The sequence below is a fragment of the Abrus precatorius genome, unplaced genomic scaffold, assembly GCF_003935025.1.
Source record: "Abrus precatorius isolate BTA unplaced genomic scaffold, Abrus_2018 Scaffold3, whole genome shotgun sequence".
In the NCBI taxonomy this organism is placed as follows: domain Eukaryota; kingdom Viridiplantae; phylum Streptophyta; class Magnoliopsida; order Fabales; family Fabaceae; genus Abrus; species Abrus precatorius.
Genome location: NW_020874373.1, coordinates 26740367 through 26762111, shown reverse-complemented (window position 1 = coordinate 26762111; position 21745 = coordinate 26740367). Strand labels below are relative to the sequence as shown.

The following is a 21745-nucleotide window of genomic DNA, read 5'->3' as shown; positions in this document are numbered from 1 at the left end:
TTAATATATATAAATAACCAGAATTTTTATTTTATTCCAATTATTTTTTCCATTATTAAAATAGACCATTTTATTTACTTTAAATATAAATTTTAAAAGTTTAAGATCTTAATTTAAAATAACAAAAATAATTTTAGGTAAGTTATATGTTTTTTTTTCTACTAAAAGTATCAATGAAGAAAAATTTTTATATTTATTTTACTGTTATATATAACTTTTTTAAATTTTATATAAATTAATATTTACCATATTTATTATATTAATTAGAAGTGATTAAATTAGATCGATATAAATTATATTATTAATAATTTAATATAAAATATAATTTTTATTTAATTAAATTTTAAATTATAAATATATTATTTTTATTATTTGTGTGAAATCTTATTAAAATTAAATAACTATAATAATATAGTAAAAAATTTTGAAAAATATATTATGTTAATTTTGACGTGTATTAATAAAATATTAAATAATTTTAGACTGATATAAAATTTTATAAATATAGTTTATATAATAAGAATTTTTAATTAAATAATTAATTTTTAAATTAATTCTTAATAAAAATTTATTAAATGATATAACCTTTTTGTATAATTTTCTATTGAGATAGATTAAAATATAATTTTGTCATTGTAAAAAATAAATTTTGATGTCTGGTTTTGAAGTTTATTAAAAAAAATGTATCTTTAATCACGGGAATACGTTAAGAAAGTAATTATAATTAATTTAAGTGATAAAAAGAATGATTAAAAGAGTGAATTTGAATAAATAAAATGATTTGGCATAAAAGATAAGAGTGGTATAAGAACAGTGTAGAGCACATAGGTAGTGGTATTGGTGAAGTTATGATGTGTGTCCCTTATCATTCGCGTGCCCTTTCTTTCTCGCATATTAAGCGCTGAAACTGACGTACCCTCTCTCTCTCTCTGTCACACAGTGGGTCTCACTCCATGTCTTGTCTTATCACGCTTTCCTCTCTCTCTGGTCCATTTCACTTCACTTCTCTGTCTTTACTCTCTCTCTCTTCTGTCCTATGCTATGCTATGTCATGTTATGTGCTGCACTGCACCGCACCTCACCTCGGTTTTCACTTCCTCTCTGCTTTCTGCTTAAAGCACAACCCACCACTTCAACTTCTGTGTGTTTCTGTGCTCTTCTTTCAAGCCACTATACTCACCAAGGTCATCGTTTTTTTCTTCTTCCTTTCTCCTTTTCACCGTCTCGCTGCAACATTTGGGCTTCGTGGGGTGCTATCTTGTGTGAAAAAAGGTTGCTTTTTTTATGGTTTTGACTAAAGTGGGTTTTGGAGGGATTTTTTTTTTTTTTTTGATCGAATGGGTTGTTTTGTTGGGGAACTTGGTCAAGTGGGTTTGTTTTTTATTTTTATATTATTTGGGTTTTTGTATTATGTTTAAGGATTTGGTTCGTGTGAACTAGTGAAAAAGTGCAGCTGTGCTTTTTTATGCTTGTATGTAAGTGAGTTCTTTGCTTGGATTTGATATCAGTATTATGATGTATGTTACTGATTTTGTGCTGTTACTGCAGATTGTTTCATAGAATTTCTGAATTTGTAGCTACTCGTTGATTTTGGACATCCTTTTTCTGTTACTATTTGTTTTAATTACCATTAAGTATTCTAGATTTCTAGTTCAATCATTATATCTTTGTGTCCACCTGCGATTGATGTTCGGCACTCTGAGTACGTTGTTTTTTTCCTCTGTTAATGAGGTGATCTAAGCGTGTAACTGATTCTTACGTGTGTGGATGTGAATCTAACTGCAATTTTAATTTACCATAAACCACTCTTGAAATTCTCTGCTATTTTTTTAAAAAACCACACTAGCGGTTTTTTCCCATTCATTGTTCTTGATTGTAATGTTAGAAGAGCATTTGAAATTAATTCAGAATTGCCTGTTTCGATCTTTTATAGGTTGCAAATGCTTATGATGTCCTGATATGCCTGTAATTTAAAGAAATTCTGGGTATTCAGATCTGTTGTGTTCCCATTCTGTATCTAACACATGCCAGAATCTATTTTTGACTATGTGAATGCAATATACGATATTGGGTTGATAGATTCACTGATTGAAAGAATAGATATTGCCGCTAGAAATTAGTCTAAAAAAATTGTGAAGTTGAAGGTACTGATCCTTGAGAAATACTATTCTTTATACGCTCATTAACTGAATATTTTGCATCCATTGTTCCTGAGATTATTTATTTCATCCTAGTTTTCGAACTTCGTAGCATGTGCAAACAAAATCTTTCTGACATATATTTGGCTGTGTCTTAGAACTTCATTTTTTTTAACATGTATCTGGCTGCAACACTATAAATGTAACCTAGTCTTATAAGTTCAATTATTATTGCAGATCCTTGCGTTCACCCGCTAGGAGTTTTGTGCAGGTTAGTATATATCCATGGTGAATGATCTCATATTTTCTACATTTATCTTAAGCTATATGCATATCTTGAGTAAAGTATGAAGACATTGGATTTCAAAATTCAGGTGAATTGCCCGATTATTTTTGTTCATTTGTGGACCTACAATTGGAGATTGTAGAAAAGTTCCCTTTTCCCCTATTGATATTACTTTTCTCCTCACTGTAATTCTAGTGAATTGATGCCTTAAATGGTCATGAACTTTGTAGAGAAATCATGAAGATTTCAAGTTTCAAGCAACTGACTGGGATTTGCACTTGGAAATGAAGGATAGGCAACGGTGGAGAGCCGAAGAGGATGCATTACTACGCGCTTATGTCAAACAGTATGGTCCTAGGGAATGGAATCTTGTGTCTCAGCGCATGAACACACCTCTTAATAGGGATGCTAAGTCATGCTTAGAACGGTGGAAGAACTACCTCAAGCCTGGAATTAAGAAAGGTTCTCTTACTGAGGAAGAACAGCGCCTTGTGATCAATCTTCAAGCAAAGCACGGTAACAAGTGGAAGAAAATAGCTGCACAAGTGCCTGGTCGAACTGCTAAGAGGTTAGGAAAGTGGTGGGAAGTATTCAAAGAGAAGCAACAAAGAGAAACAAAGGGGGTAAATCGAATTATTGACCCCATTAACGATAGCAAATACGAGCATATACTAGAGAGTTTTGCAGAAAAACTAGTGAAAGAAAGGCCCTCACCATCATTCGCTATGGCTGCTTCAAACAGTTCTTTTCTGCATGCTGATGCATTGGCCCCTGCGCCGGCTCTGCTTCCGTCGTGGCTTTCCAATTCTAATAACACAGCCCCTGTGAGGCCGCCATCTCCATCCGTGACGCTAAGCCTTTCTCCCTCGACGGTGGCAGCGCCTCCTCCATGGTTGCAGCCCGTGAGAGGACCGGAGAATGCTGCTCCTCTTGTTCTTGGGAACGTGACTCCTCATGGGGCTGTTCTAGCTTTTGGTGAAAACATGGTTATGTCTGAGCTGGTGGAATGCTGTAAAGAGTTGGAAGAAATGCACCATGCATTGTTGGCGCATAAGAAGGAGGCGGCATGGCGGTTAAGCAGGGTGGAGTTGCAGTTGGAGTCGGAGAAGGCCGGGCGAAGGAGAGAAAAGATTGAAGAAATTGAAGCAAAGATGAAAGCTTTGAGGGAGGAGCAAACAGCTGCATTGGATAGAATTGAAGCAGAATACAGGGAACAGTTAGCAGGGTTGAGAAGAGATGCAGAGAGCAAGGAGCAGAAGTTAGCTGAACAATGGGCTGCAAAGCACTTGCGCCTTACCAAGTTTCTAGAGCAGGTAGGGTGCAGATCAAGGGTCACTGAACCGAATGGAAGATAGAGAGACATCATCATTCAGAATTTGGATTTCTAGTTTGCTCCTATGTGTTGAGTTATATGAACTTTATGATCATATTAGTTTTGTTCTTTGTCACTATTCTAACTCATGCCATAACATATGCCTATTAATATCCTATCTTTTTTATACAACTTGAGGACTTGCATTAAAGGTTGATGTATGTTTACATATCACATCCTTCTTTGTGAACATGAACTTGTTTTTATTCTAATTTGCCTGAAATATACTTTTCTTCAAGCTATTCCTAAAGGGGCATAGGTGAATAGTGTTTACAAGAATACTGGATAGCATATTTAATCAGATTAATCTCTGTCATACCAAAGAGGATTATTTACTTGAGACCATTTCATTTTGCATCTTAATGTAAGGAGAATCACTAGGCGTTAGTAATGCATGTTATATTGATCGAGAAGCAAAGGTTGCTACATGTATGTTCAATGATACGAAAACCATTACAAGACTAATGTTGCTCCAAGAGCAACTTTAGTGGTTGATTATTTTATGTACAAGGTGTTAGGTTAAAGTTCTTAATGTGAAAGAGAAAGGTCCTTAAAAAAAAAAAAGGAGAATTGTTTATAATAGCAATTGTAGTGTAATTGAAACAACGTCGTTTTACACATCATGATTTGTGTGGTTGAAACACTGCCGGTTCTCATCATCTGAGGAGAGAAAGTGGGAGATTTGCGTAAGGGAAGAGAGTGTATGCAAAATAAATCCCTTCTAGTGTGATGCTTGTTTTTTTTTCCCTGAAAAATAATAAAAGAAGTATGAAACCTTTAGAATGACGTGATAAAAACATCTCCAAACAGAGAATATATTTTTCATATATCTTGTTTTAGTAAATTGTTTCTATTTTAACCCAAAAAAGAAAGCCTAAAAAAGTAACTCTACGTTTATGATTAAAAAAAGAATTGTGTAAAGTTGTAAGGAGGTTCAGTTTTTTTGTTGCACAGTTGTTTTTATTATTAGGAATATTCAGATAAAACAAAAAAAGGGTTAAAATAATGATTGTATTTCTTTTCTTTTCAAGATAAAAAAAAATAACAAAAATTATTTGTATATCTATTTTTAAGGTCATTTAAAAATATCAAAATATACAAAATAGAAAAAAAAAACTAAAAAATATCACTCTTACAACTTTATTGATCATTTCAAAAAAATATAAAATTGTACAAAAGATATAAAAAAAAAACACAAAAAATCACTCTTACTAGTTTTTATAATGTTCTAGTAAAAAAAAAAAAGTGAAAGTAAAAAAAAGTCAGAGAAAATTGATAGTGCTCTTTTTAGTTTTATTCTTAAATGAAATAAGGCATAAAATCGAGAATTAGAAATAGGGGTATTGTAAAAAATAAAATAAATATTTTTAAGAATTTAATTTAAATTTATTTACAGTGTAAAAAATTTTACTTTGGAGTCTCTTTCTGTTTATAAAGTTGCTCTCCATTTATTTTGGTACAGCAAAAAATGTAAAATATTTGAATTTATTATCAATATTCAGATTCAGGGTCTGTGTTATTAAGATAATTTCTTGTTTTTAAAAAAGGATTGAGTTATTTTTAATTTTTTTGGTTGGGTATGAGAGCGAGATTTAGAATGTTCCTTAAATTTTTAGTTCCGTGTGCACAGATCTTTTGAGGAAAGTTGAACTAGGTTCGATAAATTTCTAGTATAAAAAATAAAAGTTTTTTAATTTATAAAAAATTATTTAATTTTTATATTAATTTTTCTTTAATAATTTTTTTTTCTAAAAGTTTATCTAAATTAGGCTTTAATTTTTTCTATTTTATTTTATTACCTATTCTATTATATTGTTTGTATAATTTGTTTAATTTTATATTTTTTCTTTTTATTTATTATTATATTTAGATTATTTATTTTATTTTATTTATAGATGTATTTGATTTTATATTTTATTTTTTTATGAACTTTAATTTAATATTTTAAATGATGCCATTAAGCTAAGTAACATGATATCAAAACAATGTTATTTCTTTTCTATCTATCTTAAAACGTTGTTTTCATATATTTTTCATATATAACGTTTATATCTGCCTTCATCATTAAACTAGCTACTTTCACCACTGCTTTTCCTCTCTTCCCCACTAACATTCCCTCACTCTTTATTTCTTATTCCCTTCTCTCACATGTCTCTTCCTCTATCTTTCACCAGTATTGACTCATTGAATTTCTTCCCATCTCATGTCCCTTCTCATTCCATGAATAGAGTAAACTCCTCGAACTCTAATGGAGTTTGACATAGGAGAAAATTTAATTTCTCTATTAGAGCAATTAGTCATATACATATATAAATGGAAGAATCCTAATTATATAAAAACTACAATAAAAGAAAACTCTTAAATACATGCTAAAAGAATTGTTTTGATTAGCTGTGAATTGATGTTGACCATATCATTTATATCCAAGCAAATTCACTATAATAATCTCAAGATATTTCTCAACGTTGATATAAGAGATTACATATATCTCATGGATATTACCCCCTTGAGTTAGTAGATGAAAATTGTGATACCAAACTTGCGTAACAATAAATGAAATTGCAAACATCCCAAAGCTTTAGTAAGGATCTACATTACATGGATACGTGTATAGTACCGGGTATGTGTATAGGATATGACATTTTCTTAAAAAAATAGGGTACAAGTATATCGATTAAAAAAAATAAAAAATTATATATAAAATAAAAATACACAAATTTTAACATATCATATGTTATATAACATAAAAGAGACATATATTTGTCTAAAAAAAAAAAATCTTACAGTATGAAATTACAATAATTAAATTGTTCAACATGACATAACAATATTAAAACATAATTAAGAAAATTAAACTCTAACAGTATCAATCTCATTATTTCCTTCTCCATCAGCCGTGAAAACAATTACCTCTAGATCTGATTCATCAAGAGAAAGACTAGCAACTTCAACAAATCCTAACACTTTCAAGTGAATCTCATTCATCTTCACCAATATCCCACATTCTAGTCTCATTCTTAGTATAATTTTCACTTTTTCTTGAGAGAAGACGAAGATTTATATGTACAAATACTAAATCTTCATCTTTTGTAGGATTATACCTATTTCTTTTCAAAGAGTGGGTAAAGGAATAAGTGCTCCAATTTCTTTTACAATGAGAAGAAGAGCATGGTTATGAAAGAAGCTTCAAGGTAATAGACCAAAGATTGAAAATTGTAGCTCCATACGTAACCCACAATTCCTTTGGTTTTAAGTTCCACCTATCTTGTAAAGAATCAAATTAACCAAACTCTTTAGAAGCACTTGAAAATTTAACAAACTCAGTAGTTGCCTCTAACATTTCCTTTGAATCCAGAAAGTAACTTCTTAGGCACTTATTTCTCCTTATAGAAACCTCATTATCCTTACGTGGTAGAACTCGATTTGGAGCTTCCTCAAACCATTGTCTACAATAATACCTATTATGCAAATTATAAAATATATAAATAAGTCAATCGAAACTTGAAAGAAAAAGTAAATAAAATAAAAGGAGTAAATTAATTAAATCTTATCGAGGATTTAATGAATAATGAATGAGCCGAACAATGAAGAGGTGTGTAACTTTTAGTCATTCTATCAATTAAGATGTTATAAATTATATCATAGAAAGATGAATGTTGATTCTACTCCTTGTCCTCTTGTTAATATATTGCTAACTTCACTTGCTCAATCATAGAATCTCATTTCTCAAAAACTAAGTGAAGACTTTGCTTATCAATATTATGAGAACGAAGCATATTATAAATAGACTTTATAAAGCTTAGAACATTATCAACTTTATCCCACCAATTATCATTTAAAATTGTTCCTTTCACAATCACATCATTCTGAACATCAATGAAACCATTCTTCACTAATAACCATAGATTGGAAATCATGCTTAATAGTTCTCAATATTTTAAACATAATTATGGTTCAGAAAAATCTAGTCTTAACAATTGTAAGTAGCTTCAAATGCATAAACTGATTATACATGGCTAGCCTCATAGAACGATTTATGATAAAATTTCTAATGAAATAAGCATCACCAACAACATTACAAATCTAATTACATTCACCGTGAACAACTTCATTAGTTGGTGAATTTTTTGGTGCACAAATAATTTTGAGGGCAAGATTTAAAGTGTGCACAACAAATGGTGTCCAAAAAATATAAGGATGGATAGATTCAATAATTGATCCAACTGCCTTGCAAACAAGAGCATTATCAGTAGTGACTTGGACAATATTTTGTGATCCAAATTCATCAATAATAGACAAAATTAAATTAGCAATGTAATATTTGTCCTTATGAATACCTGAACCATCAATAGCTTTCAAGAACATGGGTCCTAAGTCTGAAGCTGCCATAAAGTTGATCAATGGTCTTCTTTGTGCATTATTCCAACCATCATTTATTATATTTACACCCTTTTCTGGCCAAGTATCTTTTATAGGTTGAAGTAACTTTAGAATATGAGCCTTTTCTTATGCAACATACTAGTTCTTATAGCAAGATAAGAAGGAGCAAGAAATCCTAAAATAGAAGTATTTGCAGTATTTGTGAATGCACTAATAAGATGAGAATTTCTTACAATATTGAATAGCAAACTCACAGAATAAAATATTTTGGCTATTTCACATGATAAATGGTTTATTGCCTCATTATTAAATGCCCTTCCCAATGGCCCTTCAATTCCTTTTCTTCTCTTGCTCCCATCAAAAGATACATTAGTTATAGGGGGTTTGAACTTGTAGTTCCAATGGGCAAAGGAACTTGCATAAACTTTGATTTTTTACAAGCCTTTCTTTCAAGTTGCTTTATCTCTTACAAATATTCATTTGACATAGGTAAACAAGTAGCTATCTCATGTCCCATTTCTTTCAATAAATGAGATTTCACTCTAAAATAAAAACACTTGTAGGTTCTTTGACAAAAGTTGCAATGCCAACTTGCATTTTCTCTTCTATTCATTTTACTTTGTAGTAAAATTAGAAAACTTCAGAGAGGATTTTCACCTTCAATTGATCCCGTGGCAAATTTGCTAGTCAAAGATATCCTAGAACCACTACCAAATCTTATACTAGAATGTTGTGATTGCATCTGTTATAGAATAAATTAATAAACTTGAATCACTAATTTTTTTTTCCAGAATTTAGATTAAGTTTAGCGTTCCTAAAATGCACAAATGTTTGGAGTAGATTTGATAACATGCTTTATCGATAAAAAGGTTAAAAACTGAATGTTTATATACATAGCAGAACCACACCTCGAAGCAGATTGGAGAGCAAAGATAAAGCTACATATTGTCACTACAAGCTCGCCGATAGACGCTTGTCAGCCTTGCATGCCGTCGCTAGAAGCTCACTGCTTGATAAGTCCATAGTTGACTGATTTTTGATTATTTCTATTGAATAATCAATTCAAGTTCGTGTAATTAATTAGCGAAATTAATAAAAGGATTTATTTCCTTAAAGTTGCATTGAATAGTTCATTTACTAACTTTATTCAAATGGTTTCGAAGGTTCTACGAAAATAATTACACGTGGATCTTGTGGAAGGAAGTTGGAATTCTATAGGCAAATTTGTGAGCACAAGCATTCCTGATTATGGGGACATGATTAGATTAGCAAATATAAAACAAAAATTTTAAAGTGTAGAAAAACTTTTACTTTTTGTTTTTACGTTCTTTACTTTTCTTCTTCTTTTTCTCTCTTTTTCTTGGGAAAGTTAGGGTGATATCCTTCTGTTCTCTTTTACTTTCATAGAATAAACAAATTCCTACATCTTTACTTTTCTTGTAATCTTTAATTCCTTTATTAATGCATTTAATTTCAATCTTGAATTTCAGTTTCTTCTCACTTTACATTTCTGCTATGCGTTGTTAATTTCATTAAGGTTGAGAGATGATGAACTTAATTCCTAACCCATTGTAATGAACTAAATGCTTGAATCCAATCTAGATTTTGAAACCCAACTAACGCATTCAATTTTACACTTAATGCTTCTTTGTTTCTAAGTATTCATGGATTGATAAAAAGAATCATTTAATTGGGAGATTGTAATTATTCTTTGACTTGAATTGAATCGCATATTTACAGATTGTCTAGGAATAGAAATTTATAAATGTGTGATCACTCAAATTGCTACACATAATGTCAATCTTCTTCTCGATTACCTAAGGGATTAAGAATTTAGAAGTAGGTTTAGAACTAATTAACCAAGCAATTGACATTAGGTAATTTAAAAAATATGACCAGCTTGGATTTAAATTATTAATTGTACATGAATCTATACAAGGGGAAGGATTAAGGGAATCTAAAATCAACCTACATTTCCAATCAATTTACAAAGCATCTTTTGTTTTTCTTAGTTTTATTTACTCTATAATTCAATACAGTTTTATTACTAATTTCTTGTACATTTTTTTTACTCTTTGTATTAATTAAATTTGATTATTCATCTTTTGATTCACTACATTTCTACACAACAATTAATTTTCTCCTAATTTACAATTAATTTTCTCCTAATTTTTCATACTCTCTTTTTATGTTTAACTAGCAGAATTCTCATGAAGTGGTAATTGAATCATTAATTCCAGTAGACGATATTTTTGTTACAATAGAGGTAAGGATATTAACTAGTTAGATATTAGTAGGAACATAGAAGGATTTGATGTGACCTACAAGTATCTCATTTTGAACAAAATGACAGTACACCTTAATATGCTTGGTGCACTCATGGAATACAAGATTCTTTGCAATGTGTAGTGCAGCTTGACTATTACAATAGAGCTTGATAAGTTGAGGATAAGGAATGCCAAGACAACTTAAGAGACTCTTCAACCACTTGGTTTGCATGTAGTAGTGGCCATAGAGTGGTCCTTCACCTCAATAGAGGAGCGAGACATAATGTGTTATTTTTTGGTTTTCTAAGAAATAGGAGATTGCCCTAGAAGCACGAACCACCCTGTGAATAATGAGTCAATGGACAGGTAGCCTTGATCTGTGGGGGTGACTATTGGTTTGACTCCAAGCATCTCAATCTCTTGAATAATATCCAAGGTGTATGTTCATTAAGAAAGGAAAATACCTATAGGAGAATGAGCAACTTTAATCCTAATGATAAGTCTATATTTTGACATGCTTTTATAACCTATATATTTATGTGTGACAATTATTTTAATTGAGTTTTACACTAATTGATATATTAATTATGCAGATTAATATGAAAAGGCCACAATTAAATTTTTGGTATATTTTAGGCTTAAATTGGTTGAAAAATAGAGCTTAGCTAGTGTTAGCACGCCTAGAACCTAGCAGCCAACACGAGAGTGCTTTGGCCACGTGTACGACCGTGCTTATGGTCTTGCATGGCTGTGCTCACCTACAAGAAGCCTAACTATAAAGAGATTTAAGGATTTTTAAACTCCATTGAAAAGAGACCTCAGGGCAGCAACTGAGGAGCCTGTTTTTACATGTTCCATCTCTTCCATGTTTTTCTCACATCTCTTTCACATCCCAAATGTTGGTAATAGCCAGTCGCTGACGACTACTGAAGCTTTGAAAACGTATCGGATCAAGAGCTCTCATTGTCTCTTCTCCATTAGACACTTCTCTAATTTGCATTTACTTTTTGAGTTCTATGGATTTGTTTAGTGTTATTTTGATTTCCTTTTATATTATGTTTGGCTAAATCTATAGTGATCTCGCCCAGGCGAGAGCTAACCTCACTCAAGCGAGAGGTGCTCACTTAAGCAAGAAGTCGTAGGAGAATTGTATAGCTCTCTGGACCCAATCTCGCAAAGATGAGATGCAGATTGCTTAAGCAACGAGATTCTCACTCAAGCGAGAATATCATAAATTTTAGAAGTGCTGCTGTTTGGTTTTCTCGTCCAGGTGAGGGTTGGCTCGCCCAAGCAAGAGCAGAGCTCGCTTAATCGAGAATTGGCTCGCTTGAGCGAGATCGCACGCGCTGGAGGGGTATTTAAGGGACCTCAACGTCCAGAAACTTTATTTTTCTCATCAAACGCCTTTCCTCTCTTGTTTCCTTCTTTCTCTCTCCTATTATCTTTAGAGGAAGCCTTCCCGAAGCTGGGATCCTTCCCGAACAAAGTGAGATCTTCTATCTTCTCGAGGTTTAGGTGAGATCTCGGAGCTCAGTTCTCACTTTTACCTTTGTTTTCTCTTTCTCTTCCTCGAGAGACTTAGATCCAGTTATTTTGAGTAGATCTGAGTTGATCAAGCTGTATTTCACCCTCAACAGTCGATCTCTCTACGGGAAACATTAGGAACGCTATCTTGGAATTTATTCCAGGTAAAGGAAGCTTACCTAACTCGATCTAATTCATTTAGTAGAAGCTGAAATATTGGTATAAAAGATTTCATTTTTAGCTAAGAATAATGGGCTGTAGGAGTAACTTTGACGTTCAAATTTGGAGTTTGGGTAGTTAAGCAGAATTTTCTGCTGTTTGATGATTGTTTAGAAAATTGTGCTAGAATATGATAAGCTGGAATGTAGTGATTCACTTAGTAGGGCTTAAGCTAAATGAAAATTGCTTAAGCAAATTTCAGAGCTTAAGTGAGACATGGTTCATGTTTGTTGTGGTTGGCTTGGGCACGCTTTTAAGCCTTTTCACCATTAGCTTAAACCTTTCTTCCCCGCTTAAGTAAATGGGCCACAAATTGCGCTTAAGCGAAAAAATCCGCTTAAGTGAAAACACACTGTGCCCTGTAGTTCCTGCCAAGACTACAGAGGATCTGTAGTGTGTGCTGGGATATCTAAATAATATTTTGAGCTGCTTAGTTTTATTGAAATATAATGGGCTGAAAGGCTTGGTATTGCTGTTAGAATTGTATATATAGCCAAGTTGCTGAAGCTGAGTGAAATAATATGTTTGGCTGAAAATTGCTGAAATTAAAAATATGAGAATTTGCTGTGCCATTAATGCTGTATGAAAATGTATCTCTTGCTGTAATATGTTGATTTAGCTTATTGCTGAGGCTGTAAATGGAAGATTGCTGAGTTGTAATATGCTGACTTTGTTGTGTTGCATCCTATTGATTATCATCATCATTTTAGAGCTGATTAGGATGTTGAGTTGTGCTGTGTCTGGATCCAGATACCGAGATGGGTCACTCCCAGACCGAAAAATAGTTCCACTAGATTACTTAGGCTGTGAAACCAGATGGAAACTGAATTGCTGCAATTGCATTAGTTGGGCTGGACATGCTACATTGTTTCATTGAAGTGCTGTAATGTGTTGTGTGCTGATTCGTTGTATGTGCTTAACTAGTTTTATCCGTATTCATTCATATTTTATTGATAAGGTTGTCTATTTTATAAGCTCACCCTTGCGTTTTATTATGTTGGTACGTATGTGTTGCAATGATCGTACGATGGTACGTGAGCAGAAGGTACAAGGAATGCATCGACTTCTCAAGCTGAAAGGTCTGGCTGAGAGCATAGAGTGAAGCATTTTGTAGGTCTAGATTGGGTAATAGGCCTAGACAACGGGATTATAGATTTACCCAAAAATGTAATGTAATTATATGTAGAGAGTTAATGTAAATGTATGGTTCATGTAAATTTTGTGTATTTTATATATAAAAGCCATGAGGCTTTTTGTTCTCTTAAACTTGGATGTTGGAGTTGAAAATTTTGGAACTTTATATTTCCTCATTATATATATATATATATATATGGTTGATTAATGATAAGGCGGAATGTTACTGACTTTTATAAAAAAGGGTCGTGACAGAAATGCTCTTATAATCGATTGCTTCAAAAGAAGCAGTCTTGACTGTCTCAGTCGAGAGGATTGACAACATTAGCCCCGGTGCTGCTGGGAACATTTCAGCCTAGGGGAGTAGCTACCTCAACCCCTAGAGCCTTAGCGCTGCAGACTGTCAGGTGCTTCAGGTGTGGTGGATTACATTACCTGAACTAGTGCCCACAGGCTAATGTTAGAGTTTACTTTTCATGCCAGCAGCCTGGGCACCTTGCTAGAGACTGTCCTACACTTAGTGGAGTAGTCTCATCTTCTGTTAGTGCCTTGCATTTTGTGAGGCCTAGAGTAGCTAGAGTTCTGGCGATAACCAAACTGAGAGGAAAGAGACGTGTATTCACTACTTCTGCATCAGAGATAGCCCAGGCAACGAATCTCGTTCAGGGAACAATAGTAGTGGCAAGTCCTTCTCTTTCTATGTTGTTTAATTCTAAAGACACACACTCTTTTATTGCTGATATTTGTGTGAGAAAATTAGGATTGCTGGTGAGCGATCTAAGATATGAATTGGTAGTATTGACACCTACTCTGAGTTCGATCAAGACTTGGATAGTTTGTGTTAGGTGTCCCATAGTAATTGAGGGACGAAGGTACAAAGTAAATCTTGTTTGTATCCCGATGTTAGGACTGGATGTAATCCTAGGGATGGATTGGCTAACTATCAATCGTGTACTAATTGATTATGGGCAGAGGTGTCTAACTTTTCTTGAGCGGCAAGGCTGTGTTGAGATGACTTATAATCATCAAGTAGAAGCATATGATAAATCCACATTTTACTATATTTTTAGCCTAGTTTTTGTTAGTAAATAAGGAGTTAAACAGTAAATATACTTGAAAATACCATAAAAATTGCATTAATATTCATAATTGTGTAAATAGTTTAGAATTTTAGATTTTATTCTAATTCTGGACAATTTTGCTTAAAAAGACTTAACTTTGTGCAGAAGCTTGAGCTGAAGATATTTGAGTTAAAGATTAAACTGAAGAAAGTAGAGGAATTGAACTTAAAAGATAAAATTTAAGTGTTATATGTTGGGCATAGCCACTTCGGGTGCATAAAGTTAACACTTTGAAGAGAAAAATCCATGAAGATGAAATAGAGTGTCCACTCTAAGTGCTGAGAATAGCCACACGAAGAGAGTGTCCACTTTAAGTGCTAAGAATAGCCACACGAAGAGAGTGTCCACTCTAACTGTTGACAGTAGTCACGCGCAGAATTGAGTGTACACTCTGGTCACTTAAAGTAGCCACACACAACACTTATTTGCACAGAAAACATGCGTGTGGACACTCTAAGTGCTGAGTGTCCACGCAAAAAAATAGAATTTGGGAAACTACTTTTAGGTGTCAACTTTGGACATTTAGAGTTTCCACTTCAGCCTTAGAAGCTTCTGGAAGGCTTTATACGTTATTACTCTCAGTGATTAAAGTGTCAACGTGGAAGGTGGCAGAAAAAATTATAAATAGCTGTTAAGAGTTCAAATTTGGAAGTCTTTTTGCCATTTTTTATTTTCTTTTCATTTCTACACCTTAGGAGAGTTAGAAAGGGAGATTGGGGGCGACTTCCAAGCTCTAGACCTAGAGGAATCAAGCTGGGGATTAGATTTATGAAGAAATTTTACAGCTTCTCTTCTTCTACTCTTTCTTTCTCTTTTTCTTTTAGGAACATGTTCTGATTTCTTTTTGTTAAGGATTGATGGATCCGATTTTGACATTGTAAGTTGATTGTTAAGACTTTGATTGTATTGAACGATTAATTCTTTCCTTAATGGAATTATGAACTGATCATTCATTCAATTGAACTTAGATGAATCTTCATCAATGAAAATTGAGTTTATTTCTTAGATCTGAATTAAATGTCAAGGTTATGGATATCTTAGGGATAAGAATTCATGATCTTGTGATCTCTTAATTTCTAATGCCTAATGCAATATTTGATTGAATTACACCTATGGGATTAGGGTAGTTTAATTAGATATTAGGATAAATGAGATAAGGAATTGTCCTTTGATTAATCTAGTGAAATTGATTATCAATCAATTAAAGAACTTAGAGTTCAGATCTACTTCAGTTTTGCAATTGATAAAGAGATGAAATCAATCCTAACTTCATTCACACATTATTTGATTTCTAAATTCGTAGTTCTGTTTTGATGTATTTTTCAGATTTCTGCACTTTATCGCTTTTTTTTGTTAAATGATTCAAAACATTCCAAATTCGTTTAGCTCAACTAGTTATTAATTTGTGAAGTGGTAATTGATAGACCTAATCCCTAAGGACGATACTTGGGAGTGATGAAACGATATTTACTACTCGTCGTGCAAAAGATTGTCGTTAATCCTCATCAAATATGCAAAGAAATGAATGCAGTACTAGGGTGTTATCCTAGGTCGTCTCCAAGGAATTTTTGGTTGGGAACATACATCGAACAAGTGTAAACATGTATCTTAAAGCAAGTAAATTGGGGGGAGGTTTGTCAATTTCCAGATTTTAATCAAGAGCAAAGTGTAAATTTAATGAAATTCAATCAATTAAAATGAGTAATCCCTAGTCAAGCAATGAGTTCTATCATTATTCTTTCAAATGATTCAATAATCCCCTTTCTTTCCCTTAAATTAAGTTAATCTAACAAGCGAAGACTAACTTTAACATCCCAATTAAAATTAAGCATCTTAATGGGCTCCAATCTCTATCCCTAAGATTAAGCAACCTCAAGGATTAATCAAAATTAAGCAATTTTGAATTAGAATTTCGTTAGGTAAATTAGGGTTCATTAAGCAATGTTCCCTTCATGCAAATTCCATTTCATTCAGAGATTGGGGTTAATAAATTCAAGGAAAGAAAGATTTGTATTGCAATTAATCCCAAGAATTCAAGATTCATGTGCATTGACTAGGAATTACAAGAAAGTTTAGCCCTCCATATGGATGGGCTTCACAAATGAGAGAAAGAAATGCAAGAACGTAAACATCATTAATGTAAACTTAACAAAAATCAAAGGAGAAATTGGAAATTAAAACCTATAGAGGACCCTTGGCTGTCACCCAAGACTCCAATGTCGTAAGAAAATATCCCAATTTGGCAAAGGAAAAATGTGTAAAGTGTCAAAAGTCCCGTACCCTAATTCCTAAAATCTATTTATAGTGGATGACATGTCACCAAAGTGTCCACTTTTGCCTTTGAAAGTGTCCACTTTGGGCCTTGAAAGTGTCCACGCGCAGAATGCAAGGAATGCCGCTTCTCTGGAGTTGCTACTATTTGTGCTGAAAGTAGCTACTTTGGATGGGCGTAGCTACTATGAGAGCCCATAGTAACCACGCGCAGGAAGGCTTCAAAATCAGCGTCCAGGGGCTTCTGAAGTTGCCACTCTTGGTCTTCAAAGTAACTACTTTGGATGCGCGTAGCTACTATGAGAGCCCATAGTAACCACGCGCATCATGCTTCAAAATTGGCGTCCCTGGAGCTTCTGGAGTTGCCACTTTTGGACTTGAAAGTGGCTACTTTGGAACCTTTAATGCCCATGCTTGCTGTAGTTGCCACTTTTACTCCTCAAAGTAGCTACTTTGGGGGCAACTTTCATCTAAGGACCAAGATTTCTCAAATTTAACTTGGGCATTCTGCAAAATCATCAAGATAATTAAAATTGCAATCTATATCTATGTAATTAAATGCAAATTAACCAAAAATTAATAAACCTATGATATTTATTCAAAATGTGATTTCTATATTATTTTCACTATCTAAGTCCATTTTTTCTATCAAGAAGCATAAAAAAGGCAAGTAAAAATATAATAAAAATTGGATTCATCAGGGAGTCACATTGATTTCAAAATTTTATTACTTGTTACAACTACCTAGTACACTTGCTAGTTAGTTCTCCAATTTTGTGACAAGTTTTTGGTGCCGTTATCGAGGATTATTTACTTTCAATATCATTAGTAGCAGAAAGATAACTAGATTAAGCATTTATTTTTGTTGTTTTGCTTTCTAATTTTTCTGCATAATTTTTTTGTTGTTGATTTTTGCATGAGTTGTTCCGCATTTTTTTGGATAACTGTTTAATTTTTCTTCATAATTCATTTTTGTTTTTGCATTTTGTTTTTTGCATATCATCCTGAGATTAGCAGTCCATGTCCTTGTGGAGAATCGCTAAACAATACGGCCAGGGATCTCTTCCCAGAGCCAGGGTTCGACTCATTGGACATCAACAAAAGCGCAAAGGTCAGGGCATTCACAGTTTTTATGAATTTTATTTACTTTCTTTTTGTATGCAAAGAAAAACTAGAAAAATAATTTGCTCTATTGTTTGATGGCAACCAGCATGTATCAGAATTTTCACCAAAGCCAAGTTGCAAGAACAGAAGTTTATGAAGCAGATGCTTTTCAAGCTCTAATTAATAATTTTTGTGCTGGAGTTGCCCAAACTAACCCATTGGTGTGTAATTTTTATAGTGAAAATAATTTGAATGAAACCTATGATATAGCTGCACCAGAATTTCAAGAAGAAATCAATTATGGAGAAAATTTTCAAAGACCTAAATCTACCTTTCCTCATGTATATCAATATCAAACTAACATGAGTCAGCTATATTATGATTGGAATCAACAAATTTCTGCTGCAACAACACCATTCACTAGTCCTCAATTTTCAAAGCCTTATTTTCATGCATCATATTCTTAATCTCAAGGAGGACTGTAGCCTTCACAGACTTTTCCAAAAGAATAAATGAACTTGAAGAAACTTTGTTCCAATTCATGGAATTTACTCAGTCAAGTTTCAAGAATCAAGATGCATGCATGAAGAAGATGGAGATGCACATAGGACAAATTTCAGAGCAAATGTTAAATAGGTATGATAAGAGATTGCCTAGGAACAGCATGATGAACTCAATAGAGCAATGTGAAGATGCTTTCACAAGGAGTGAGGTGGAAATTTCAAGTCCTAAAGCTGCTGAGAAAGAGAGAGCATTAGATAAATATGAAGAAAACAAGATTCAAGACAAGCAACAAGAGGATTGCAAGGAAGAGCAGTTAACAATTTTAGAGAAAGAATAAGGATAGCAAGAAGACACAACTGAAAAGAACCAAAAAGTTGTTTGAAGATGCTTGCAAGCCAATAGATAAAGCTAAATGCAAAAAGCTTTCATTTCCTCAAAGACTGTAGAATTCTAAGCAGGAAAAATAGAATGATGATTCTATTCTAAGAGAGATCCTTGGTGGAATTAGACATAAAGATAATAAAGAGCATGAAAGGAAGCTTGCTGAGTATATCATGCTGCTAGAAGTTCCTCCACTTTTATTTCATCCAGGTTCTGAATTAAATGAAGAGCTGTAAGTTGGTGAGAAAAAGAGGAAACGTTTAAAGATAGAGCAAGAGTCGTTATCATCAAAATCATCCCTTAGAATCAAAGATCAATAGGCGTCAAGCTAGTGACGTTAAAAGAGCGCTTTGTGAGAGACAACTCACACTTTTTTCCCTTTAGATTTTGTTAATTTTTGGTTTTTGATTTCTTTTTTTTTTTACATGATCTGAATTTCTGGTTGTAGGTAATAATTATTTTTGGGAGTAAAAGTGTCAACCTATCAAGGAGTTTTCTGAGTTGGAGTGCTGGAACATCCATTTTCCTCAGCATAACCACACTGATACTTTAGGATTATTTCTCTATTCCTTTCTAAATTTTTTTACCTTTAATTTTTGATAGAATTTAGATTAGGAATTTTAAATTTTGGTTAATTTTGAATTTTAGAATTCTACATGCTTATGAATTTTTAGTATGATGGAGTAGCTAATTCTTAGTTTTCATAGAGTTAAAAGTGTATAAATTGAGTTTTGATTTTGCAGGTGTTAATTCAAGCAGAGAAGAATAAGACAAAGTGATGCAATTGTGTTTTATATAATGTTCACCATTTGAGTAATCACTTTGAGGAAGAAGAGTTAAGGCGCAGAAGCTGTTTTATGAAGTTTGATCATTAAGTGAACACTTTAAGTGCATAAAGTGTCTACACAGAAGTTCATTATTCCTGAGTTTTGCAGGGAAGTTTTCAAGTGGACACTCTGATCACTCGAAGTGAAGATGAACAACTTCGAGTGGACACTCTGACCACTTGAGGTGAACACGCGCAAGGGTACCTGAGAAAAATTAAAGAGGAGGCTTCTGCGTGACTACTCCAATCGCTTAAAGTGTCCACGCTCAACTACATGCTGCTACTCTTGCCACTTAAAGTGAACACACGGATCTGAGTGAAGCTTTTGCGTGGCTACTCTCGCAATTTAAAGTTACTACTGGCACATTATATTTCATTTACGTGACTCTAGCGTGTTCACTTTCCCCATTTAAAGTTTCTACCTAGTCTGCATAGTTATTTAAAGTGCTAAGAGTGATAACACAAACCACAAAATCCTAAGCTCTCAAAACCCTAGCCCTAAGATTTGATTTTGCTGCTTATCATTGGGTACATTCATGTTGATTATCTACAATACCATCTCTTATGAGTAGGATTACATCATTATTGCAATCTAAATCCAGCTGAGATATGGCAAGCACACTTAGAGGAAATCTTAGATCAAAGAGGGGTAGATTTGCAGGTGCCTCATCATCAAGGGCTGTACCTGATCATGATCCAAGATTCAAAAGCAAAGCTTATGAGAACTATTTGGAGGCAAATATTCTGAGGAGGAAGACAGTTCATGATAGGAACCTTGAGCTAGCTGAAAGTGATCATCTTGAATTTGTGCAGCAAATTCATAAGAGAGGTTGAGAGTTATCTACCTCTATGGCTGGGAAAGGAACCAAGACCATTACTCAAGAATGCTATGCAAATGCAGTAAGGACTAAGGGAGAGCAATTACCTTACCACCACATCATGGTTAGAGGTGTAGAGGTGAAATTTTCTGCTGCAAACATCAATAGAGTTCTGTAAATCTCTGTTGAGAAGGAAGAAGGGCAACAAGACTTCTCTAATTTTGTAAAGAAAATGGGCATGACCAAGGAGCAACTATATGAATCTAAGGTGGAAAATGCCCAATGCTTGAGAGCTATTACCTTCAACAACCCCCTCTCTTCAATACTTATTTCAACACTCTTTCAGGGATTTTTCAGAAATGGATGAAGAAGATGAAGATGAGGAGGACAGTTCAAAAGAGGAAGATGCAGAAGATTAGCTTAGGATTTTTATTTCATTTCTGTTTTCTTTAAATTTAGTATTGTATAATTCTAGTAATTAGGACTTTTATTTTCTGCAATTTTCAGTTAGTTACTTTTGAGTTATTAAAGACAATTTGGTTCATTTTTAGTTGTAATGAATTACAATTTTATTTGCTTAAAAATTCTGCAGTTTTATTTGGCTTATTTTTCTGATTAATTGATGGAAATTGTGATGTTTTGTGCAGACCATACTCTTATAAAGCAAAACTGAAGCAAATGGATATTGACACTTACTCAAGCTTCCATGAAAAGGGTGAATTCTGTACCTCTTATTTCATAAGTTTAGCTTCACTATTGTAAAGCTCTAAATTTTGTAATATTGTCTATATATATATATATATGTGTGTGTGTGTGTGTGTGTGTGTGTGTGTGTATGTGATGATTGTTGTATGTTGGTATGTTAATTTGCTTGATGGTAATGTGGATATATATATATGTGTGTGTGTGTGTGATCTTATTATGATGTTAATACATGTGTGGAAATATGTAAATGATAGTTTGTGGCTGGGATTGGATTGAGGAAAATAGTTTAAGTGTTTGGTGCAGGGTGTTCTCGCTGTAGCGAGAAGGCCCTGGGAGAAAAGCATGAAATTGTCGCCTTCGTTACTGTCTCGCTATAGCGAGGGGGTCACGCTGTAGCGAGATTTTGTAGAAATTAGAGTACAGTTTTCTCTGAGTTTTTCTCTGCAGTGAGAGGGAGTGTTGTTGCAGCGAGAGTGTCGCGACCAGAAAGGGGGGTTTAAGGTTTGGAGTTTCATTTCTCATATCGCCCTTCAAAATTTCTTCGATTCTTTCAATCTCAAACCTTATTTCACCGATTAAATTGCCTCGAAGCTATTTGGTAGCAAGATTGAAGATTGGATTCACGCTTGGGGTGTTTGGAGGTAAGCCTTTATGGTTAGGGTTTTGGTTTCTCGACCCCATTCTCTGTTTTTGTG

General features: G+C 33.4%; 1 protein-coding gene across 3 annotated transcripts; it reads left to right on the top strand.

Annotated features, from left to right (window-relative positions):
* The first annotated feature begins 935 nt into the window (after positions 1–935).
* Positions 936–5026, top strand: LOC113861786 (transcription factor AS1-like). 3 transcript variants are annotated; one of them, XM_027494812.1, is made up of 3 exons: positions 936–1272; positions 2376–2409; positions 2655–4003. In XM_027494812.1, exons 1-3 carry the CDS (start codon positions 1037–1039, stop codon positions 3777–3779), a joined length of 1395 nt encoding a protein of 464 aa, XP_027350613.1. In that variant the 5' UTR covers positions 936–1036; the 3' UTR covers positions 3780–4003. The 3 variants fall into 3 exon arrangements, with proteins under 3 accessions (XP_027350613.1, XP_027350614.1, XP_027350615.1); XM_027494813.1 differs by having other exon boundaries at positions 997–1184; positions 2655–3984; XM_027494814.1 differs by lacking the exon at positions 2376–2409 and adding an exon at positions 1934–2144 and having other exon boundaries at positions 1016–1184; positions 2655–5026.
* Positions 5027–21745: the final 16719 nt, after the last annotated feature.

What these genes read in the sequence shown, in the direction of transcription:
- LOC113861786 (XM_027494812.1), top strand. Translation starts at nt 1,037, where the DNA reads ATGCTATGCTATGTCATGTTATGTGCTGCACTGCACCGCACCTCACCT. An exon ending in GCTATCTTGTGTGAAAAAAG is followed by an intron (nt 1,273 to 2,375) that starts GTTGCTTTTTTT and finishes TTATTATTGCAG; the next exon opens with ATCCTTGCGTTCACCCGCTA. An exon ending in CCGCTAGGAGTTTTGTGCAG is followed by an intron (nt 2,410 to 2,654) that starts GTTAGTATATAT and finishes TGAACTTTGTAG; the next exon opens with AGAAATCATGAAGATTTCAA.